Source organism: Pavona decussata, unplaced genomic scaffold (assembly GCF_977016875.1).
Source record: "Pavona decussata unplaced genomic scaffold, jaPavDecu1.1 SCAFFOLD_353, whole genome shotgun sequence".
Classification (NCBI taxonomy): domain Eukaryota; kingdom Metazoa; phylum Cnidaria; class Anthozoa; order Scleractinia; family Agariciidae; genus Pavona; species Pavona decussata.
This window is the reverse complement of record NW_028145734.1, coordinates 1221245-1243248: the sequence shown is the minus strand read 5'-3', so window position 1 is coordinate 1243248 and position 22004 is coordinate 1221245. Positions and strand designations below refer to the sequence as shown.

The window sequence follows — 22004 nt, the reverse complement described above, 5'->3', positions numbered from 1 at the left end:
AAGTTAAATACAAACGTTGAGTAAGGCTGGAAATAGCAAGGAGTGACAAGCCTGCATGACTTCTAACAACAAACATTTTTGAAATGTTGTCTTTATATTTTTGCTCTGACAAGCATTTCATTAAAGGAGTTTCATTAATTGGACAAGCATTTCACTGGACAAGCATTTCATTAATTGGAGCGTCGCAGTTTTGGTCCGGAAGATCGGAGGGTCGGTGGTCAAGGGCTAGGTTGTTACATACACTCAGTGTTGTATTGTTTCCTGAGGCAAAGAACTTTTCTTCACATTGTCTCTCTTTATACATCAGCAACGGAGAAAAAATATTACTGGGGTAAATACTGGTTTATTAAATCCGGCGGTACGGTTTGGTCTCCCAGGTCCGATACGAGACCGCTAAAACGATTTTGTTTTTTCATTATTACTGTTATTGTAGAGAACGTAACATCACTGAAAACGGTTGATGGAAAGATTCTTTTTGCAATAACTAAGAACGAATGAAGCAAGGATTACAGTGCGACGTGCCTTACCGTGGCCACCCAACAAACTTTTTGTACAAGTTAGCCAATCAGGATACGCTGAATTTGATTAACGGTCACGCCTCCTTGCAAAGTCCAACAGCTAAGTGACGCAACAACGAATTATTGCATTTTATGGCTAACTCAGTGTAAAAAAAAGTTTGTTGGGTGGCCACGGTAAGGTGCGTCGCACTGTTAGCTGGGGTTGTTTATTACTGTTTTACAGATACAACTTCTTTATACCCTATATTTCAATAATAACTCCAGTACACTTTAACGCTGTGCAGCAATGACCATCTTTAACCCAGCATACCCAAAACTGATTCAAATTGATGCAAATTGATGAGCATCAGATACTGCAAAGAAAAATCCGAATCTCTAATCCCATGACCTTCCTACACCGGCCGAGTGCTCTAATCTCTGAGATATTAGGACACTACATGGCGCGCCAGGCCATTTACCAGCCGTCTGACACGAGCCTTGCTTAACGGTTAGAATCTGAGCAATACCTCAAAAGTGATCTGTATGGTGATAAAGAAAGAAAGTTGGTTCATTTCAATTAATTAATTCTCAAAACATTACCAATTCATGAAGAGAAACCAGAGGAAATCACTACCGTGAAGGAGGTTTAGAAAAGTAATGTTAATGGTATAAGAAAACAAAGGAAAACACTACTGTGAGGGGAAGGAGGTTTGAAAATATGATCTTAATTATCATAAACTGACGTGGTGAACATTTTGCCTTGAATGTCTTCGATAATTATTAATGGTTTGAGAAGCTACATCAAACAGTGGAAAGAGTATTTCATTCTATTTACAAACACTTTGAAGTTGGTTTAAGAAAAAAAAAATTCGGCTGCGCCTGGTTTTTTCAACGCACCTGTCGGTGTTTGGAAATCGGATGAAATACTCTTCGTCGTGTTTGGTTTCCTCAAAGTCGCACGGGGTATAGTATCCAATCGATGGAATCGATGATCGATGGAAATGATCAAAGGCGATGGAAATCCATAACAATCGATATCAATTAATCGAGTGATATTGATAATCGATTACCAATCGATGAAGAAGATTTGTGTGACCTGTTATCGATTGCCATCGATTTCCAATATTAATCGATAGCTTAATTGGTATCGATTGCTTGCACATTTTTTCTTGCTTCAGAGTTTTCAAGCTAACGGAAAATGTAATTGCTTACTAATATCTCATCTTTCCACGTACATTGCGGGTGATTGATTTTTACTTTTGTGTTGAACACATTTTATTTCAGTTCTGGAACGTTAACAGGAATATAAGACTGATTTCCTCCTCTTATCTCTTGTTATGAAATTATTGTACTGAATTGAAAAAGGGAAACTAGTTGCACGATGCCTTCACAGAGAAACTGGTGCGCAAGCTTTAATTAACTTGCCAACAATAGCAGAATAAGTTGTTGCAAAACAATGATCGAAACACCAACGCCTAAACTAATCTGCAAAACAAATACATATAGACTAGACGATCTATATTGAAAGACGTCAACTGTATCTAAAAGAAACAAACTGATTAACCTTGGATTGAAGGCGGTCGAGCTTCCTACGATCGCTAAACTTTGAAAGTGCTTCTGCGTTCTCCCCTCTTTTTTAAAGCAGCAAAAATACTCCGTCGTTTATTGAAAAATTATGGTGTTGATATCCTTTGACTACGCATCACTGTACAGAGACTGTTGAACTTCTTGTGCGCTTGACTAAGACGTTAATTTTCTTCCGGGCGAGTGGTAAATCGCGCTCGAGTAACAAAGTATATATATTCTTTGCGATGAGAAAACTAAGTTCTGATCTACTTACTTGCTTTTCCGATCGATACTAATCGATGAACAGTTCAGTGTCAGTGGCTATCGATTAGTCATCGATTGAACGATAACAATCGATATCAATTTACTTATCGATTGATATTGGTTGATCGGTTGCTTTTCCAATCACGGATTGCCATCGATTGGATACCCCGAATGTCGGTAATGAAAGAAAGGACGTGTTCTATTGGGGCCAACCGTTTCAACCTAAAGCAGATTTTGTTGATTTGGTGGAGGTGTCCCAATAGAACACTTTTCTGACTTTTCCTACTGTTTTTTTTTCCACTGCGCATATGCCACACAATGACATTTCAATCCTAGACGGTATGCAGGACTGTTTGTCCCATAAACCTTGTTTAACAGCCTTATCCCACGAGTCTCCTGTAGCTCAGTGGTAGAGCATCCGAACTAGTAATCGGAAGGTCTTAGGTTTGACTCCTGATAGGAGCTCTCAGTTTTCCTTTCTCCGAGTATGCCTGTGTCATTCACTGATCATGAATAAAACATCAGTCTCAAAATCTTTCCTCTTTTGTTGCACGCGTTAATGAACCAATGAACCAGCGAGTTGTACTTTTTTTTGTTTTTGTTATGCTCCACTGAGGTTCTGAATGGGGGCACCTCGATGTAAGCACTAAACACTTCATTTTTGGGCTCTGTAACATGAAACAGTTAAATTTTAGGCATTTTAACACTAGCGGGAAAAAAATTCATTGTGACAATAAATTTTAGTCAGAAGGAAACAAAAACGGCTTCCAAAAAGGCCAATATTATTTTGTTTGGTATACCAAGAAGTTTTCAGCCATTTTCCGACAATTCCCGATAATTTCGGAAGATTTCCGAAGACTACCGACGATTCCCGAAGACTGCCGAAGATTTCCAAGGAGAAATCAAAATTTTCGACTATCTTTTGTCGTTATATTCACATATGTAAGATATATTTTTTACAGTGTAAAGATACGATTTTTTCAGTGAGAGAAATCCTTGTAATTCACTCTAATATAATAACAGCATATTATTATTATTATTATTATTATTATTATTATTATTATTTACCATTAAAATAGGATACAATGCTCAACCAAAAATGACAGATTAATGTCATTCCTTCCTTGCCAAAAGCTCGTGGATGTGTGCCATACCTGATCGTCCAAATGTTCCAGTTTCCTAGAATACTGTTGCGCATGGGTCGAAAAAAGAGACCACAGCCCCTTTGAGCGCAGGCTCAAAGTTCATGAACTGATTTTCGAAGAGCAGATGAGAATTTACAATGCTTAAAAGGCTGTGAAACCGTCCAAACACTTAACAGTATTTTCTCCGGAAACAGTAAACATTAAAAAATTGGCCAATTTAACAGTAAACACTAAAAATTATAGGCAAATAACACTAAACACTAAACCCCATTCAGACCCTCTCCACTCATCCACTGGAATATCTCAACATTTTACACGCAAGTCAACTCTGCACGATTTCAGTTCGCGAATTCTAGAACTCGACTCCTCAAAAATAAGAAGGCATTAAAATTGAAGGGGTACAAGACTAACTTTAAATTTAACAAAAATATCGAGCTCCCTTTGAGCAATGAATAGAGGTATATTTTTATTGTTATATTTTTTGATCAGACCGACGACTTGTGTCAGAGTTTCAAGCGTTAAGCTAACAGCTTATCAGATTTCCTGACGCTTGACAATTACTTATTCAACTCAGAATAATAGAATAATAGTTATGGTAAAAGATGCGTAGATGATAATCACCGTAATGGCCGAGAGGAATGAACAATTCAAAAAGATTGACGGCTCGATCGATTGTGAATAAAACTCAAAACGTTTTTTTAGATACTCGAAGATAAACTTCATTCCGAATAAGTACGGATCTTTTGTTCCAACGTCTTTCTACTGTAAAACACATTTCCTGCATCCATAAGATATTTTGTTATCGCTAAAATGGGATAACAGCTTTTTATCTCCGATTCAGTGTTCATGGTCTTGTTAAAAATAAAATGAATTGAAATTGTTTGTTAATTGTGCTATTTTCGGTCCATTAAATAATTAACTGAGAAAGCTCTTTAGTTTGACATCGGTTCTTCAACTGTTTTAAAGCTTTAACTAAACCTTTTCACGGTCCACAGTTTTATCTATAAACGCAGCCTGAAGAGTTTGAAATGACCTCTTATAAGTGTCTTGGGAGACAGCCGGCGTCTTCATAACATCGAATTTGAATCCTTTTGATTGCATCCGCCCCGAGTTTCGCATTCAAGCGATAATGGAGCGTTAAATGTCGTAAATCAGTGAGCATAAAAATATCACGGCTGTTATTCCCTGCATGGAAATATTTGTTGTCTTATTTCACGTTAAATTCAAGGTGGGCAAACTAGGTCATTAATGAAACTTAAAGTCCAGGAGCCGTTCAAGAAAAATCGTCTCTATGCTTTTTTATGACAAAATTTCCCCTTTGTTTTCTGTAATAGAGGAGGAAGCCAAATTGAAAGCACGATGGAATATTATTTTAAAGCCCGTGTTCCTAGTTACCTTGAGATATCCCCTTCGCTATCATAAAAATAAAATTGTATAGTAAAAATTTTACATTTCTTTCACTGAAATCGAAGCGTAACGAAATTTTACGAAAACTTGGCAGTTGGCTAATCCAAAGCGCAAGTGTACTGATTTTAGTACTTGCAAATCATTTTAGCAGATGTCGGCAATATCAAAGTATTTTTCCTGAGGAAGGCTTGGAGTTCGTCGAATTATGAATCGGCTCAACAAAGAACAACTATTATTTTAAGCGATAAACGATATTTTCATTAAAAAAAACTAATACTCAAATTTGTCGGCGGCAAAAATGATATCTTATTGATCAAAATTCTGAAAAGGTGGCGATATTCTAATTTTCCAGCTGTTACATCACAAAAAGCTTTTCGATCCTTTAGGGAAAAGGGAGCCAATAATTTGAGAATGTATAAATTTTCAACGTTCAATGTGTTTATTAGTTCGTCCAAAATCATTCGGCGAAACGTAACTGGCCGGCTTCTAGTTAAAACAACCTTTTTCTCTGTATAATACTTGCAGTAACAATGATGGATAAAAGGAAACAATATGTTGTTACTCTGCTCTAGAGGTAAAAGAACTAATTTACAGCTTTCTGTGGCCGTTTAATGTTAGTTCGTACAAAATCTTTCTACGAAACATAAGCCGGCTTCAAGTTAAAAAACAATCTTTTTTCTCCCCATAATACTTGCAGTATAGGAAAAAATATATTGTCACTCTGCTCTAGAGACATAACAACTAATTTGCAGCTTTCCACGGCGGTTTAATTTTTCGCGAATCTTTATGTAGGAAAATTAAACAAATAAAAGGCGACGGGAATACTGGTGGCAGAGACTAAGGCTATCTCGTATGTAGTGTTGAATAAACATTCTTCAAAGTAAATGGGTCTTCCCTATCTAAGGTTTGACATCATGTAAACGGCAAATAAGTACATAGGTGCGTTTTGTTTCACCCACTTTTGTTAGCAAGTTTGTTTTTAACTACCGAGAGCTTGGCTTTAATCGAGAAACTACGAGCAAACAATTTAAGCCCACCCACTTTAAACGAAAACGTCACTAATGCCAAGGTTTATGATTTTAGAGCAAATTTCAGAACTGATAAGAGAAATGAACAGTTGTTTCTAATTGACTGGCTTCTCGACAGGAAAGAAAATCGGGAGATATTGAAAAAAAAAAAAGTTGTCAGATAAAAATAAAACAAACCTGATTTACAGTCGCAAGGTTATGCTTTATGTTATCGACTGTGAACCGGATAAAAGATTTTTTAGACTAAATCGAACCCATTTATTTTATTTAATGCATTTTTAAACGCACACTTTTAGGCGCGGAAAAACTGAGATCAAATTTCTTTTGAAATGGGAGCGGGGTAATAATTTGTTTTCATTCAATTCGGGTAGTTTATATGCTAGTGATCTTGGTGAAAGCAAGAATTAATTTTGGCGACAAACAACAAACAGTTACGCTCGGTGCGACAAGACAAACCAGCGAAAGGAGTGTTATAGCACTAATTCCTTATGTTGTCTAATTCACAAGAAGGCTATTTTGAAAATGAATTTTTGTGCAAAATATTGCTAAATTGCCTGAACAAACGAGTTTGCTTTTTCATGTGTTGTTGGTTTACTGTAAATCATCCAGTTCGGCGGTGCAGCGGAAATAGATCTCAAGCGAAACGCTTGGATTTTTTTTTTCGACCAGTGAAGCACTGAATGATACAAAAAATCCTTTCGACTTCTTCGCTTTGGGAACCTTTTGTAAGCCGTGGACTTTTGAATAACAGGGTGGCTTCGAAAAATACTATTTTTAAAATCGCAAAAAATAGGAAGGAAAATAAAATATATATATATATATCTTTCACGCCGTGTAAAACATGCACTTTTGTTCGAAGCCGAAATAGATAAAACGAGATTAATTAAGGGAAAACAAAAATGCTTCGGTAATATCATGTACAGTGTCGGAGGATTTGCTGCAAGATTATCAATTTTCAACTTAAAAATTATCTTGTCGTCTCCACTGTTTTGCTGGTTGAAATTATATTTACTTAGATAGTGTGCGTAAGATGTAAAATAAGAGGACAATGTCATTCGCGCGAGCAGCTGGTATGAATACAACATAGGCTAGAAGCCGTGCGAGTTAAGCAAGCAAGAAAATGTTGACGTAAATGACAAAATTAAACTTGTTTGCTTCTTCAACTAGGTGAATCGCTCAGCGACTTTTCACCCTTTCGTGCTTGGAATTTCGAAAAATTTGATCTGCTCTGCTCAGACTTCTTTTGAGAAAGGCTCACGTGAATGTGCCAATCCGATTAGAGGTTTTTCTGCCGGAGCCTTTAGTAAAATTTTTTTCTGCACGATAACCTGAATTATGGAGGTCTTCTTTGCGCGTGTGATTTGCATATAGCGATTGGTAATGAATAAAAATCTGCCAAGATTCTGGTTTTTTTTTTTTTTGTCATCTTCATTTTCAACAACTGTGGGTGCGCTTTACTAATCCCAGCGGAAGAAAAGGATTTCTTTTTTATCTCAAAATTTAGGTGCGCTGTCAATCGTGTATTTTTCTTTACATCAGCAAAGCAGAGGCTGACAAAAAAGCTATCCACTGGTGAAGATAATTTCCTGTGCGTTGTTAGAAAGCAGGATCGGCTTTGTTGAAACAGCTTCAGTTTACAACAAACATCCACGATGTCCGCCTCTTTCTCGTACTATTTTCAGCGCCAGGAACTGTCGTTATTGCCTTCCTTTTTAATTATCTTGAGCTCTGTCCGCTGTAATGAACCGTTTACATCACAAACTGTGATAAAACCGACGGCAAAATGTTGCTTGCAACCCAGGAGACCTCCCATTTGGACTGGCCCGACAAATAAAAGCAACGTGTTCATTCAAATTTCGTTTGTTATTAGAGGCCTAGAGTCGGGGGGTTTATACCTGGAAGGTGTTGCGTTGACTAATGACTTACAACAAACTTTAGAGCATGGTTTACTAAAGGCGAACGTTTCCAACAAGAATCTGCATCCAAGTGATAGTAATAAGTTTGCAGCAGCCTTTCAAACTGTTCAACAACCGAAACCGGCAATACCTGTTCTTCCTTTGCCTTTGGAAATAATAAACAATAATAACGGTCAAATTGGATCAAATTATAGACATTCTGTTATTAAACGAAAAATCCATTTAAGACCTCCACTGAAAATTTGGATATTATAAATGGGCCACGTTTTCCAGTAGAAACTTTTGCCGAAACTGAAAACTTTGAGTCGCTTTCACTTGCTTCAATGTTACAATGCTCTTTCGCGTTTCCGGCAGCAGAATAACACATTATGTCATTTCGATTTACAATTTCAAAATTAGAGCGCTTATTCATTGCTCGATCGAACAAAACATGACTGTTGAAATTAAAAATCTCTGAGAGAAGACTTGGCTATTCAGGCAGTAAGGAAATTGAGGACCTCACTTACATTGGCAACCGCAAACGATTCCATGGGTTTTTCTGAAAACCTTATTTTCAAAAAAAGTAAATACCGTGTTCAATTAGCATTCAAATGCCTGGAAGAAATGGCGCTTTATTTTTTAATGCGGCAGTACCTTCCATCTACAGGTGTTGAAAATACTAAAATTTTACGCCGATATGCTTTTTTCGATCTCATAGTTTTGAATTCAGTATTCGCCGGCGAAATTTTCGCTGCCATTGCGCTTACATGTGTAAACCAACAGGTGTCTTTAAAAGATAAACTCTATAAATAATTTCCATATTGTTGCTGTTTTGATGCTCACTTTTTCGGCCGCGTTCGTAAACTTATGTTCAGTTACTCATTCATTATTTATGATGAAATAGGTTGTTAGAGAATGCATTGATACACTTACACTGTTCTGCACGATTCACGCTCTCGGAACGTCTGCGATAGAAGACTTGTCTAACGATAATTTAGTCCTTTTCTGCGTCTCCCCGCTAAACAAACGCTTCGTTGGGCTCTACATTTCTCATTGTCTGTGTAAATAAATAAATGGATATGACTACGCATATATCTACAATGTTTTTTATTTAAACGAGTAACATTCTCATCCTTAACGAAATATAAAAAATAAGAGCGTCGGAGAATTACAGCTTCGCTTGAAAACTCCACCTACAACACGAACTAAGAGGAATTTTTTTTTTCTAATGACACTCCTATGTGTCAGAAAATTCTCCATCCGAATTCATTAAAAGTATTTCATTAGACAAGCGACACTGCAAAATTGAAATATTATTCCAGCTTGCTTTCATGATAGTAGCGCCCAAACAAAATGAAGCAATCTGGCGTCAATTTAGTTAGCAAGTTGTGATATCAGTTACAATTTACAGGCTATAACGCGTTCTGCTCGCTGCGCACTGCGAGATTATATCGAGTTCGGATTCTTTTTTTTTTCTAACCAGTTATAGGCTTAGTTAAACGCCTTCTTCTTCCTCTTCAGACGCAGAGTTCGCCTCTTGAATCACAATTTGCGGTGTCTTCCCGTTGTGGTTGTTGCTCTGAAAAAAAGTTACGACTGAAACTTCTTCGTCGCCTGATGCCGAAGACCTGTTCGCGTAGCTGTCCCATCTGCGAATAGCACACACTCGGAGGAAAATGTCCTTGAACGCGGACCTGAAATCACTATTGAAGCTGGAGTAGATAATGGGATTAACGGCTGAGTTCAGCAAAGGAAGAACGTACACCAACACGATGGCGACGAACTGCCTTGCCGTGGGATGAATATTCACCAAACAGTTCGTACAAAATTGTACAACGAACATTATGATGAAGAACGGAAGCCAACACACGATAAACGTCCCAATGACAATCGCGAGCGTCTTCGTGGCTTTCAGCTCGCGCAGGATAGATCTCCGTGTCTTGCGCTCTATGCGTCCCATGCTTATGACGCTGGGCCGAGATTCAAGATTGGCATCATTTTCCGATAATTCTGCAGGCTCCATCGCCGCCGATTTCAAAAGCTGCAGTTTCTTGGCCTGGGTGAAGGCGACTTTGAACACCAATGAGTAATTGATAACGAGAATGATTAGTGGCAGGAAAAATCCTGCGGTGATTGCAAATGTGTAATAATATTTGTCCGACTTGAAACACTCGAAGTCTGCGGTCGTTTGCGCGTTCTCGGACCAGTTCATGAACGAAAGCGACGCAATAATCCCGGAATATCCCCAAACGAACACGATGGCGGCAACTCCCCTCCGTCTCGTCATGAGACTTCTGTAATTCAAGGGAAAGGTCAGTGCCAGAAAACGGTCCACGGATATTAGGCTCAAATTCGTGATGGACGCGCAAGAGCAGAGTAGATCTACAAAGACCCAGAATTCGCATATCGTGATGCCGAGATCGAAGCACAGGGAGTTCAGAGTATGATGGATACGGACCGGCATCGACAACGCCGCGATGAGGAGATCCGACACGGCGAGCGAGATGATGAAATAGTTCGTGATGGTGCGGAGCCGCCGATAGCGAAGAATCGCTCCGATGACCAGACAGTTTCCGAAGACGTCTAGAATCAAAATGAAAATAACGAAGCTCGCTTGCGCGATCATGTTTGGTAGGCCAAAAGTGGCGTTATCATTGCTACCGCAGTGTCCTTTCGGCGAGTTAGACACATTCATATTTGCTGTCGGCTGTCCTTGGCTATAAATTCTCTCCGCGCGTACTTGTATTCTCGTAGGTATTTCGACGCGGCTTGTATTAAACAGCAAGGATCTACGCTGAGTGCAAATTGCGATTGCTGTCGCCAAGTGAACGACAGTGCGTGTTCGCAGTCCTCTTAAAACCTTGTCGCGGACGATGACATCTGCTTTGTGATTCGCCTGTTCTCCTCAATTGTGTCCCACTAATTAGTCTATTTTTGAATCTCGTATTCAAGGCTTATTTGGCAGAAATGCTCCCCCAATCATAAAGGGCCTTAATGACCGGCAAGGATGTGTGTCAAAATATTTGTGAATTAGTTAGAGTAATGGGTTTCAGTGCGTCGAAACCCAAATTTCTCAACGAAAACGAAAGGGTTGTAGATTTTCTTTTTTTTACATTTTCTTAACCTAATGATCTTGTGGTTTGAGAAAAAGGCGACCTAAAGTGCCCCGTTTTTGTTACCTATCGCAATTTCAAATTAGCGACAACCATCGGAAATATTTGTTTGTGGTCGGCTGGCGTACAGAGGACTTGCGGCGAACCAAATAATAAATTTGTTTTTGAAAGTTCTTGCGACCCGCTGACTCTTGCTTCCGAAAAGGTGGAGTAAGCGAAATTCATTTCAAGTTTTAACCCGTTTCACAGCTTTATTAATATATCGTGCAATTAAACAAAGAAAAAAGCACAGTAGGAGAGCAGAATTGAGCGAGGAAAAAAAAGCTTTACCGTGCTATACAAATAAACACTTTTTGATCGAGCCTCATGTTGCTTGTGAGAAAAAGAACTTTTCCGTTGGCGGTACTTAGATTCGAAAATCGATTCATTTTCTCCAGGCGTCATTTTTCATACCGTAGTCGAACCGCAGTAATATATATATTGTTTGCTTTAGCAGAGTTAAGGCGTTTCATTACCAACTTTCTGTTATCCAAATATGGAACAACGAAAGTTCTGAAAGGCAGTCAATATTTGGATGCTTCGTCAGGTTCGTGTTTGCCTGTCACTGAACTCGGGAACATTTCGTGTTATATAATAGCCAGATAAAAGCGCTGAAAAGACTTCCTGAGCCTTGTCTGTTTGCAGAACCGGTAAAGAAGTGACATTTTTCGTTTTTAATAAAGATAAAAACGATTTTAGTCTGGGCGGCAAGAATTAGACATCCCGTGATATTGACTAAACGGCACTAAAAAAACCTTTCAAACCGTAATATATGACAATCATTCTTGTATTTAAAGAATCGGAAAACTTCTGAAACTTGAAGTCCTCTAGCTAAAAATATGCGTGTTTCAACGAAGTAAGCTTAAATTCATCGGGAGAACAACTGCGCTTCAGTTTTCCTGACACCTTCCATGAATTTCTTACCACAAGTTGCTGCACATGATCGCCAACGATCTAAAAATCTATTTGTTTATTACTCCATTTCAAATAAGATTTTAGTATTTGGCTTCTTGGTGTAAAGTGGGTTTAAATCTTGAGAGCTTTATTCTATAAATTGTGTGCTTTTTAAATGTATTGTTCGCCTATGCAGTCTCAAACTGTACGGAAATGTGCCATTCATGAAAAGCATGCTCGGTTTTATGCGATTTAATACCAATTTTAAAATTGTCTTAAAAATTATCTTACGCAGACAGTGTTTGGGGACCCTGAAAACCGAATTGGTAACACTGTCATTCTTTAATGTAGCTAACGGCAAGTAAGGCTATTCTCATCACAAATTACGATGATCGAAATGCCCAAAGCATATGCTAATTTTACAGGTGTAACTCTGAAACGAAAATTATTTTCAAAACCGACGCAAGTTCGAAAAGTTCTTAAGTTCGCTTGAGTTTACATGCTTAACGCATGGTCGCAACTTTAGGCAATCTTTTCGGCGGGCAAAGAGGATTTTGAGCGGTTATAATTTTAAATATCTGAAACACTTGAATTTCTTGGTTTGAGCTAGCAAGGCGAAGCACCTGTTGTATTTTGAATTTTGCCAAGATAATTGTCCGAAGAATGCGTCGATCATGCTAGCTTAGCTGGGGGCATGTGCGTCGATCGCGCAAACGTGCTATTCAATTTTTACGATTTGCATTGGACCAGACAATACAGCCGACTGAGAAAAAAGATAAATGAAAAACACAAGCCGAATGTTTACTGTAGTTTTGCATTTGAGCAGTGATCAGGCCAGCTCATGCCGTGCGCGTTCCTTACGGGCGTGCCTCAAGACACACTGCGAACTCAGAACTGGTTCTTGGCGTCAATGTTATTAAATATTGAGTGCCAATTTGGAAAGTGGTTTTTATTTTGCGGCAGTTGACAGTAAACAGTTTCAAATTAACTGATGCCAAAGAAAATATTATCAAGTGTTCTTTGGTGTATAATAATGATCGGAAATATCAAAGGTCTTATTTCCATGCCTTTCTCTTGAGAAGTGCATGTTTGGATCGATAAATAGAAATCAGTTGAATTGAAAAAAGGAAGATAAGATATATGCACGCAGAATGTATGCGGTTTTATCGCGGTAGTTAGAAGCAAAGCGACAATGTTTTGTACCCAAAGCGCTTATTTGTTTTCTAGATTTTCAGTTTTGCACAGAAAAAACCGCGTAATGACATTTCATTCATTGTGCTAATAAACAACAGTCAAGAAGAATAAATATGCTGTGTACTAGCTGAAACCATCACTTTGAAAAACTTGAAAGACTTGAAAAGAGATCAGCGCTTTACGGCATGGCTTTTAAAATTGCAACAATTTTACCAAAACTTTCATCTGCTTATTTTTTTTTTTTTGGGGGGGGGGGGGGTGGGGGGTTAGAAGAAGGTTTAACGACAAGAACGGGGTCACTGAGTGATGACTCTATTGGTATCAGGCTAAGAATGTACTTTCGACGGAGTACCCCTTAAGCACCGAATTTTGTAAACTGGAATGCATGCCATGAACTTCACATATCTTTTTTCCTTCCGACTCTATAAACGTTCAGGCTTGTTTTTTTCCCTCAGAAATACAACAGGCGTGATTTTCGTGTGTAATCTGATTCACCTTGAATGTAGTATTTCGTCAGTTTGAAAAGGAAACTGGACGTGCGGGGTCAAAATAACGTCAGTTCTACATCCACGTGTTTGATGTGTATAAATAGATGTGAAAATGAAGTAAAATAGTGATAGAAATCTTCAGACTCAAACAAGTCGAGCAAACCGAACCATTATCTGTTAATAAACTGCATTAGCAAAGCCTATAGTAGAGACAAAAGTATTTCGTTGGGTCACTGTATACACATTTACGAGGTTAAATGACACGATGTTGTTTAGTTTAGCCTGCTTACATGTGAACTGAGCAATAGTTGTGTTTTTTAAGGGAATACTGAACTAAGCAAAAATCAGTTTTGTTTGAAAAAAACAAAACAAAACAAAACTGAAAAAGCTGAAACTCTTCGCGTTCCGGAAGAAGCAGATGTCTAACCTTGGCAAGCATTAAACGGGGAAATCTTGCATCACGTCAGTTTGCATAATTTTGAGAAAGTTAAATTGAAAAGAACTTTTTTCTGGTGATAATAGTACGCCAACGATGACGGTTGGGCATTGTAAATGGTGGGAAACACGCTGAAAATGACTGGAAATTATCTACAAGGAAGCTAGCACCTAATGGCTAATGAGGGCAAGGATTTATTGAAATGAATTTCAAAGCTCGAAGAACAAGAAATGGCTGAAAATAGCAGCCGGTTATTAACGCGATAAAAATCTCTTTCAGTGAAACGAGGAGCTCTTTTTTTCAATTGAAATCCTACCCGCAGCTGTTTCGCCCACGGGAAGCTACTCTGTCGAAGGGCGAAAGACAGTACATGATGGAAAAACTCCTTCACGGAAATTGTATTTCTTATCCTGTAGATATGGCCTGTTATATTATTTGAAAAAGTATTGAACGCTTTTCAGTATTTTATAGTAATAAGGAACTGCCAAGTGGCGTGAGTGATCTCTGTAGTTTATTATGATTAATTTGCTGTAATGTTCACAATTAGCTCTTGTTGTCATTTTTCCATGTCGGTCATTCGAAGAAAATATGATTTACAGATTCTTATGAAAAAGACATCAGTGATTCAATGACATCTAATCTCTTTTTTTTTTTACCGCTGAGTTCTCTGTCAACTTGGCTGCGTACAGTAGAACTCAGGATCATTGCAGTTTAAGGAACTTCAGTCCTATCGATATATCACTGTTTTAAAGCACTGATGTTTACGAGATCGTTTCACCATTTTGTTTTAGCCGAAGTTGTACATAATATGAAGGGCCATAGAAGCCAGGCATGTAGCTTTATCAAGCGAGAGCACTGTTTTATATATATGTGGTTTTTAATTTTGTTGAAATTTTGAAATTTAAAAAGTAAAATTTATGTCTGTCATAATTAGCTTTATCGTACACTTGGTGATTAATCAGAGTTATGGTCAGTAATGAAAATTACAAAAGAATCATAAGAAAAAAAAATGAATCATTTGAAGATAACCTTTATTTTGGGAATACGTTTGATGAACAATCGAGTAACGCTTCTCCGTCTCGAGAGGATCCAATGTAATATTCTTCCACGCTGTTATTTGTTCAAAAGAGTTTACCAAAGGCACCCAATAGTTCAGTTTCGGTGGACATCTGTTCGTGAAGCCTTAATCATCTCAGAAACTTCGGATGTAGTTGTCAAAAAGATCTAAAGTTTTCTTCAGCAAAATGTCACCTCAACTTTTTTGTCACACTGAAAATCTAAAGGCCTGTTTAAACGGTTTCCACATTTGCCCAAAATTCGTTCAATAAAAGTTGAACGGATGTTGGCTAAATGTTGGATGAACGGAGTGTTCAAACGGTTTCAACGCCATGCGACATTTTCAAGAACAAAGAAAACATTTTCAACATTTTTTTTACGCTTTCAACAAAGTTGAACGACCTGTTCAAACGCCCCCGACATTTGGTTCAACAACTGTGTTGAACGCATGATGAAGCAAATGTCACCGGTCAAACCGTTTAAACGGGCCAGTTAATTCCCGTTCGTTTTCTAAGGGGCAAACTGATATGTCGTTAAGCGCAATAAAGGTCAGCCAGCATTTTCAACGCCAACGTCACCAAGAAGTTTCTGCAACTTTTTAAAGCCGCCGTTACACGTTGAAACTTTTAGCTGAAACTTGTCTGCAACGGCGCTGCGAAACAAGTTTCAGCAGGCGTTGCACCGTGTAACATGGTTGGTTTCATGAAACTTTTTCGAACTTCCGTTGCGAGACAAGTTTCACGAAAAGTAGAACCGCTTTCTACTTCTGCAACGGCTCGCAACGGTCGCAGTGGTGAAAAAATGTAGAGTTTCACCGTGTAACACCACTTCGTGAAACTGGTCTCGTTCGCCGTTGCACACAAGTTTCAGCTAAAAGTTTCAACGTGTAACGGCGGCTTAAGTTACAAAAAAAAAAAAAAGAAAGAAAGAAAAATCGCTTGTGGGCGGTGCAAAAAATGGCCGCTGTCATATAGGTCAGCGGATACGCTTGAGAAGGAAAGAAGACTGGTAACCAGATTGGTTTCCAACATGGCGGCCAGAAATGTGTCATTCGCGAAACCGAAGACTCCTTCGTTTATTGAAAAATTTAAGGAAAAGGTTGGCTATAAAGAATCCGCAACAGTTGAAACGAAATTCGAAACGCCTGACTCGTCTAATTTGGATGACACAGAGCACACAGACGAAAAACCGACCGTGGTTTTAGGATCGAATGTTAGCGAGGCAGAAGCGGACGCGTTCCTTTCACGTCTGAAAGATGAAGAGGAGGCCGAGGCTAGCGCACAAGGTAAGGTTTGAAACTAAAGTTAACATCTTATCCTTTTTTCGGAGTAACTGGAGAATACCCTGTAGATATAGCCCTAAAAGTCATGGTTGCGTTATAGCTGTGCGGCCATTCATTTCTCTCAGCTCGGTGATGTTTTTAAGCAGTTTTAAGAACAAGATTTAAACATTAAAGTGATCAAACTTTTTACTGTGTATGTTTTCCAGGCTACGCAGCTACGTGATTTCACAACTAAAAGGGAAAAACATACTGTGTACGCTTTCTTGGCTACGTGGCTGTGTAGCCGCGCAGTCACTGTTTTAAGAAGTAATTTTTAAAAAAGAATAAACAGGCCTAGGGGCGCCCAACGGTTGGGTGCACCCAGATATCGGGGTCAGGTGTGTAAACACTTTTTAACCCCATGGGTTTTTGTTTTCACACCTCCACAATCCTTTCTCCCTAATTCCTGTTCTTTGTGTTGAATTAATATGTCGAAATAAAGAAACTTGGAAACTTGAAACGTGACATTTTTGGTGGATATCTGTTCAGAAGGTCTTAATCACCTCAGAAATTCAAATTTATATTAGTTGTAAAGAAAATCTTAAGTTTTCATCGACAAAATATCAGCTCGAAATTTTTGTAACACTGGAAAACTAAGTCCTTTTGTTTTTGAAGGCGAAATGTGTCGTTAAAAAGACTAAAAAATGGTCAGCTAGCATTTTCGTTGAGCCAACAACAGTTGGTTAATTCAGGGAATAAGACTCCATACCCGAAAACTTTGTACAACTTAAATTTTCAGCTAAAGCATCCCAATAGATCAATTTGCACCCATAGCTTACACAAATATGTCTTTAAAGGAACAGAAAACGATCTGGGAACACAGTCGGCTTAAATGTTCTCATTGGGCGCCCCTCAATAAAGCATTTTAGTAGTAGTTGTTGTCGTTGTTTTCAAAAATTATCATGTTTTTAAGGTCCCAAACGGCCAAAAGTCACCTACAGATCTTTTGACAACTGAAAGTAGTGGTAAAAATATTGAAAATACAGTCGACTCCCGATAACTCGAACCTTCAAGGGAAATTGAAAAAGGTTCGAGTTATCGAGAGTTCGAGTTTTCAAATGTAAAAAATTATATAGAAAATGACCTGAAAGGAAAGGAAAATTGGTTCGAGTTAACGCAAGGTAGCGAGCGTTCGAGTTATCGGGAGTCGACTGTATGTTGAGATAGCCTGGTCCAGGTGCTCCGATGGTGGTGAGCACTGTGCAGAAAATTGTGATGTGTGTGAATGATGGTGATGCAGCTCTCCTGACTATCTGAGCTAATGTTGAGGAGGAAGTATAGGAAAGTAATCCCTTGTTGTTCTCTCATTTAGGTTGCGTTCTATTGACCTTATGCCGGAATGGAAATAAGCGGAATGGCTGTTAGATTTCTCTTTTTAAGTAAATTTGGGAAGACATTTCTGCAGACTTTTGCTGACACATGATAATTTAAGATAGATTCTGTATTCTAGTAACTCCAAAAACCTGTTACGAGGAATTTCTTGTCATCATTGTATGTGTTCCTATTCCAGAACAGGGTCAATCGAACACACCCTCAATAAGATTAGATTTGTAATTGTCAACTGAAGGACCAAAATTGTTCATTTTTTAACCAACAGAATCTGAGAAGAGACATAACCCCAAGGAAGGTGGCAAAATCGTCTTCAAGAAGCCTACTAAACGAAAATCAAGTGATAATGAAAAGGACTTGAAATCCACAGATGACAGAAAGAAATCAAAACCAACCAGTGCTATGAAAAAAGTCAAGAATAAGAGCCTTCTGTCGTTTGACGATGAGGAGGAAGAAGATTAAATAACAACAATACTATTCTTTATTAAGTTGAAGGAGTGGTGTAGTCAGGGGTCAGCGTCTCACTCGGTCCAACAGGGACCTTAAGGACAGTGCCTACTATTGTTACTGGGCATACGTTCTTTGCATCTCGAGATACTCGGGTATCCTATGGGTGGTGCCTGTTAATACAGGAATATTTTTGCGCGGTTTAAAACTATGCGGAGAAGGCAGAACTTAGCAAATGATTTTGGTATCTCGAAAGAAACTTGGGGATAACCATGCATTTTTCAGAGATAATTAAGCTTCAATTTAGGAAAAAATCTCATACATTGCTTTATATTTTGGCGATTTTTAGAGATATTTTTGCTTAATTATCTCTGAAAAATGCGTGGCTACCCCCAATTTTCGTTTTGGATTCCAATAGGCCTTCCTAAGATCTGCTTTTCCCGCATAGTCAGAAACCACACAAAAATACTTTCTTATTAGTAGGCACCGTCCTTAAGCAGCGACGACGACGACGCCAACGAAAACGGAGCTTAAAAATTACATTTTGCGATATACTCTTTTAGTTTGTGTAATGTGGTCAAACTATCCAGGGACTAACGTCGTAGGGGCGGCTTTAAAGTTCACAAAGAGAAAGGAAAATTAATCACCATGCGTTCACGTTCTCCATAAAACCTTAAATTTGGTCATTTCACGTTGCTGTTTTGCAGAGGACGGCAAAGAAATGCACGAAAGTGTAGAACGCAAGTGCAGAGCCATTGTTTTGTTAATTAAAACTATTGTTTTTTGACGTTCTCGTTGACGTCGTCGCTGCTCAAGGTCAACCTCGCTTCTAGGGTCTCTCTTCTTCCAGAAGACAGGAAGCAAAAATTGTAGACTGCAAGCAATCTCTTTCTGGTCAGTCGAGAGGGTGCGCTCATAGCGCAGCGATACTGGAGCGAGGAGAAATAAACGAGAAGAGACTCTCCCCAAGCCTCCCACCGTTCGTTTGCTCCAGTTTTTTCGCGCTCGGCTATTTCGCGGGACCTCTCGACTATCCAGAAAGGGACTGCTTGCAGTCTACTAAAATTGAGACTCGGGGAACGAGTTTTATGTGAACTCCAAAGACAACTTCAGTTTCTGTCCAAGTTGGAGATCAAAAGTTTTCGATTTCGGCACTGTCCTTTCCAAGCAATTGAGGATTTAGGACTTGAGCTCAGAAAGAAACCAAAAGGATCTTATCAGAATGCAGCTGATGCAAAATAGGTCAAAGACTGACTACTTCCAATTGCGCGGCCGATCGAATCAAAAGTCGCCTGCTACAGTGTGAAACAACAGAAGAAATGAACAGATTGGATTTTGATTTGAACCTATGACTTACTGTCGTTAACTGAACATAAACAGCAGTACTCTGTTAGAAGTCTTTGGACACTTTTTTTTGGTTTTACACGACCACTACAACCCAGGCGAACCCGAATATACGGATGAGTCTTTCGGCTACAATCCTCTAGAGAGCAGCGGGCGAGAATGGTAACGAATTTATTTACCGGGTTTAAAGCGATAGAGAAGTGCCTACGAGCTTGAACTACCCAGGGTGGAGACGTCTTGATATAAAACTCATCGACGTGTTCTCTACCGAGGCGGAGTCCGAAGAATCAATAAACCGAGACCTGGTTGATGATGCAGCAACAGCTTGGGAGGGACTTTGACGTTTGTTTGTCGCACAGTCTGGAAATCAATGTGTATTGGAGCATTAATCTCTGTCCTTGTTGCTACCATTCTAGGTGCAGTCTACACGCTAGAGCTCGCTAGTCTCCTATCTCAGTTACAAAACCATCAACATTTGCGAATTTTTCCCAAATAAATTAATACCAGTGCGTGTGCAGTGGATGAGGACAATGTCTTGCGCAATCGGTTATGTTTTGTTTCACATCTGGTTCTTCACAAACTTGCTGTTTTTTTTCCCGCCCTTTTCAGTTGAGAGGGGTGAAAAAGAAACTGTTTCTGCCTTGCTGCATTGCCTGTTTTGCTGGATGCTGGTTATCGCGTAGCCCTACAGGCACTGGGAATGTCCAATCATTCCAAACTTTCTATTTATCAAGGGATTCCAGTGTTAAACATTGTGATTTGCATTAGTATCGGCGCTCAGGTGTCTGTATTAACGGATGTTTTCTGCCAGGTGCGATCGAAGAAACGGCGAATAGCTTGATTTAAAGCCAGTAAAGTTATTATTATGAACAAAGGATTAAATCATTTCTGCATGATATAAGCTTATGACAGATAAAAAAGCATCGGTGACCGTTTATAATAAACGGAAAAGTGGACCGACGCAAATCAACGCTAAGTGAAAATTACCTCATTAAAACCCAGCTACAACGCTAGACATCAAATAAAATATTTTACAGATGTGTACCCACCAGTTTCCACTCCATCTGGCAGTTGAGACTATTCCACTGTTAAAGTTTTGAAGACGAAATCACTCCAGTGTTAAATCAGGCTCAGGATGAATTTCTGCGTAGATGAATTTATAGATGTTATTTGATGATGTTTCTAACTTGCAGGACTGTAGAGCGGGTTTTAATCGACTGTGGAAAGTGATTTCGCCTTTTCTTTGGTTTTGTGATACTGCACTCAATGATTGGTGAAAAAACAAAAACAAAACAAAAGCAAACCTTGCGCCATTTTCTCAATCATTGAGAAGCAAAACCATAACAAGGCTAGTCGCGACTTGTCCGCACGCATTTTCCCACGCTTGGCACAAAATTTGTTTTTTTTAAAAAAACAAATATATTTCAGTTATTCTAGCTTTTGTTGTTTGTTCTATCAAGCTCGTCACCTCCGCCGTTGGGATCAGTCTGCCGTTAATATTTTGTATTTGGCACAAGTGACAGGTATTTACTTCACATTCTGATCGGTTCATTTTACTGTTTGCCTGCTGTGATTGGCTAGAGTAATTACTTTGGTTTCATGACGCTACATTGAAAACCGCCCTGAAGGAAATCACTTTTTACTGCGATGGTATTGCATTCATAAGATATTTAGTCCACACTTTATGTATATATGATCACTTTGCGTCATGTGGCGCATAATGCTCGAGTATTTTAAAGTTTCCAAATTCAGTTTAAGTTAATTGTAATTATCCTTGACTTTGACTTTAAGAGCTCTAAGAAGTGAAAGGGTTAACCTGGGTGAAAGTGCATTTTGCGCAAAATGAACATGTGCACATTATTGAATAACCGCCGAAGCACGCGCAAGGTAGCACACGCACAAAACACTCTTGGAAACTACCATGGCAACCAGAAATCGTTTAGGTTTTGAAAAATCAAAACAAAGCAAAGCTTTTAAAAAGACGACATCAATGAAAAAAATCTTTGCTCCCGGATTAGCGACCAGATAAAGTTCAATCCGTCTTTTTCTTTATGTCGAATGATGAAATACTGAAGGATTTGTTTAAGAAAAACAAAACTTTTTGGCTTGTTTCTTTCTGAGATTCACTGCCAACTGATTGTTCGAACAAAAAATAAAAACAGAATTTTATAAACGCCAGCTGGTGAATATTACCTTTGTAAACCTTTCGCATGAAGCTCGATATCCATTTGAAAATAGTACGAAAACCACCGGCGCATTATTTGCAAGTAGCTTTTTTTTTGCTCAAACTCGAGTAACGGAGCCTTCAAAAGCTCGCTTGTTCTTTCTTCGAAAATGAGCGAAATAACTTCCTGACGTCACAATGCTAATGACGCAGCTTGTGCGTGAACTCATTCCCAGGTTTCTCTCACCTCTAGGTTGTGTTTAGAAAAAGCAACGGATTCAGATGCGGCAGGAAAAAATTCTTTAGACACTTACCACACGCCGCTACGTTGAAAGACAGACATAATCCTCAGTCGTCTCAGAGTGAATTAACTCACG

General features: G+C 38.8%; 2 protein-coding genes and 1 long non-coding RNA gene across 4 annotated transcripts; 1 reads left to right on the top strand and 2 right to left on the bottom strand.

The window, feature by feature from the left end:
• Nucleotides 1-1046: 1046 nt before the first annotated feature.
• On the bottom strand, nucleotides 1047-21784 carry LOC146453101 (uncharacterized). 2 transcript variants are annotated; one of them, XR_014859582.1, is made up of 4 exons: nucleotides 21657-21784; nucleotides 20513-20606; nucleotides 8736-8859; nucleotides 1047-2995 (listed from the first exon to the last, which is right to left on the bottom strand). It is a non-coding gene; the product is annotated as an uncharacterized LOC146453101 (long non-coding RNA). The 2 variants fall into 2 exon arrangements; XR_014859581.1 differs by lacking the exon at nucleotides 1047-2995 and having other exon boundaries at nucleotides 6853-8859.
• Nucleotides 8893-13194, bottom strand: LOC146453103 (putative G-protein coupled receptor No18). Its single transcript, XM_085097076.1, has one exon. The coding sequence runs from the start codon at nucleotides 10495-10497 to the stop codon at nucleotides 9298-9300; it is 1200 nt and encodes a 399-aa protein (XP_084953202.1). The 5' UTR covers nucleotides 10498-13194; the 3' UTR covers nucleotides 8893-9297.
• Nucleotides 16031-19985, top strand: LOC146453102 (uncharacterized protein KIAA1143 homolog). The gene is made up of 2 exons (XM_085097048.1): nucleotides 16031-16307; nucleotides 17941-19985. The coding sequence occupies exons 1-2, from the start codon at nucleotides 16052-16054 to the stop codon at nucleotides 18132-18134; spliced, it is 450 nt and encodes a 149-aa protein (XP_084953174.1). The 5' UTR covers nucleotides 16031-16051; the 3' UTR covers nucleotides 18135-19985.
• Nucleotides 21785-22004: the final 220 nt, after the last annotated feature.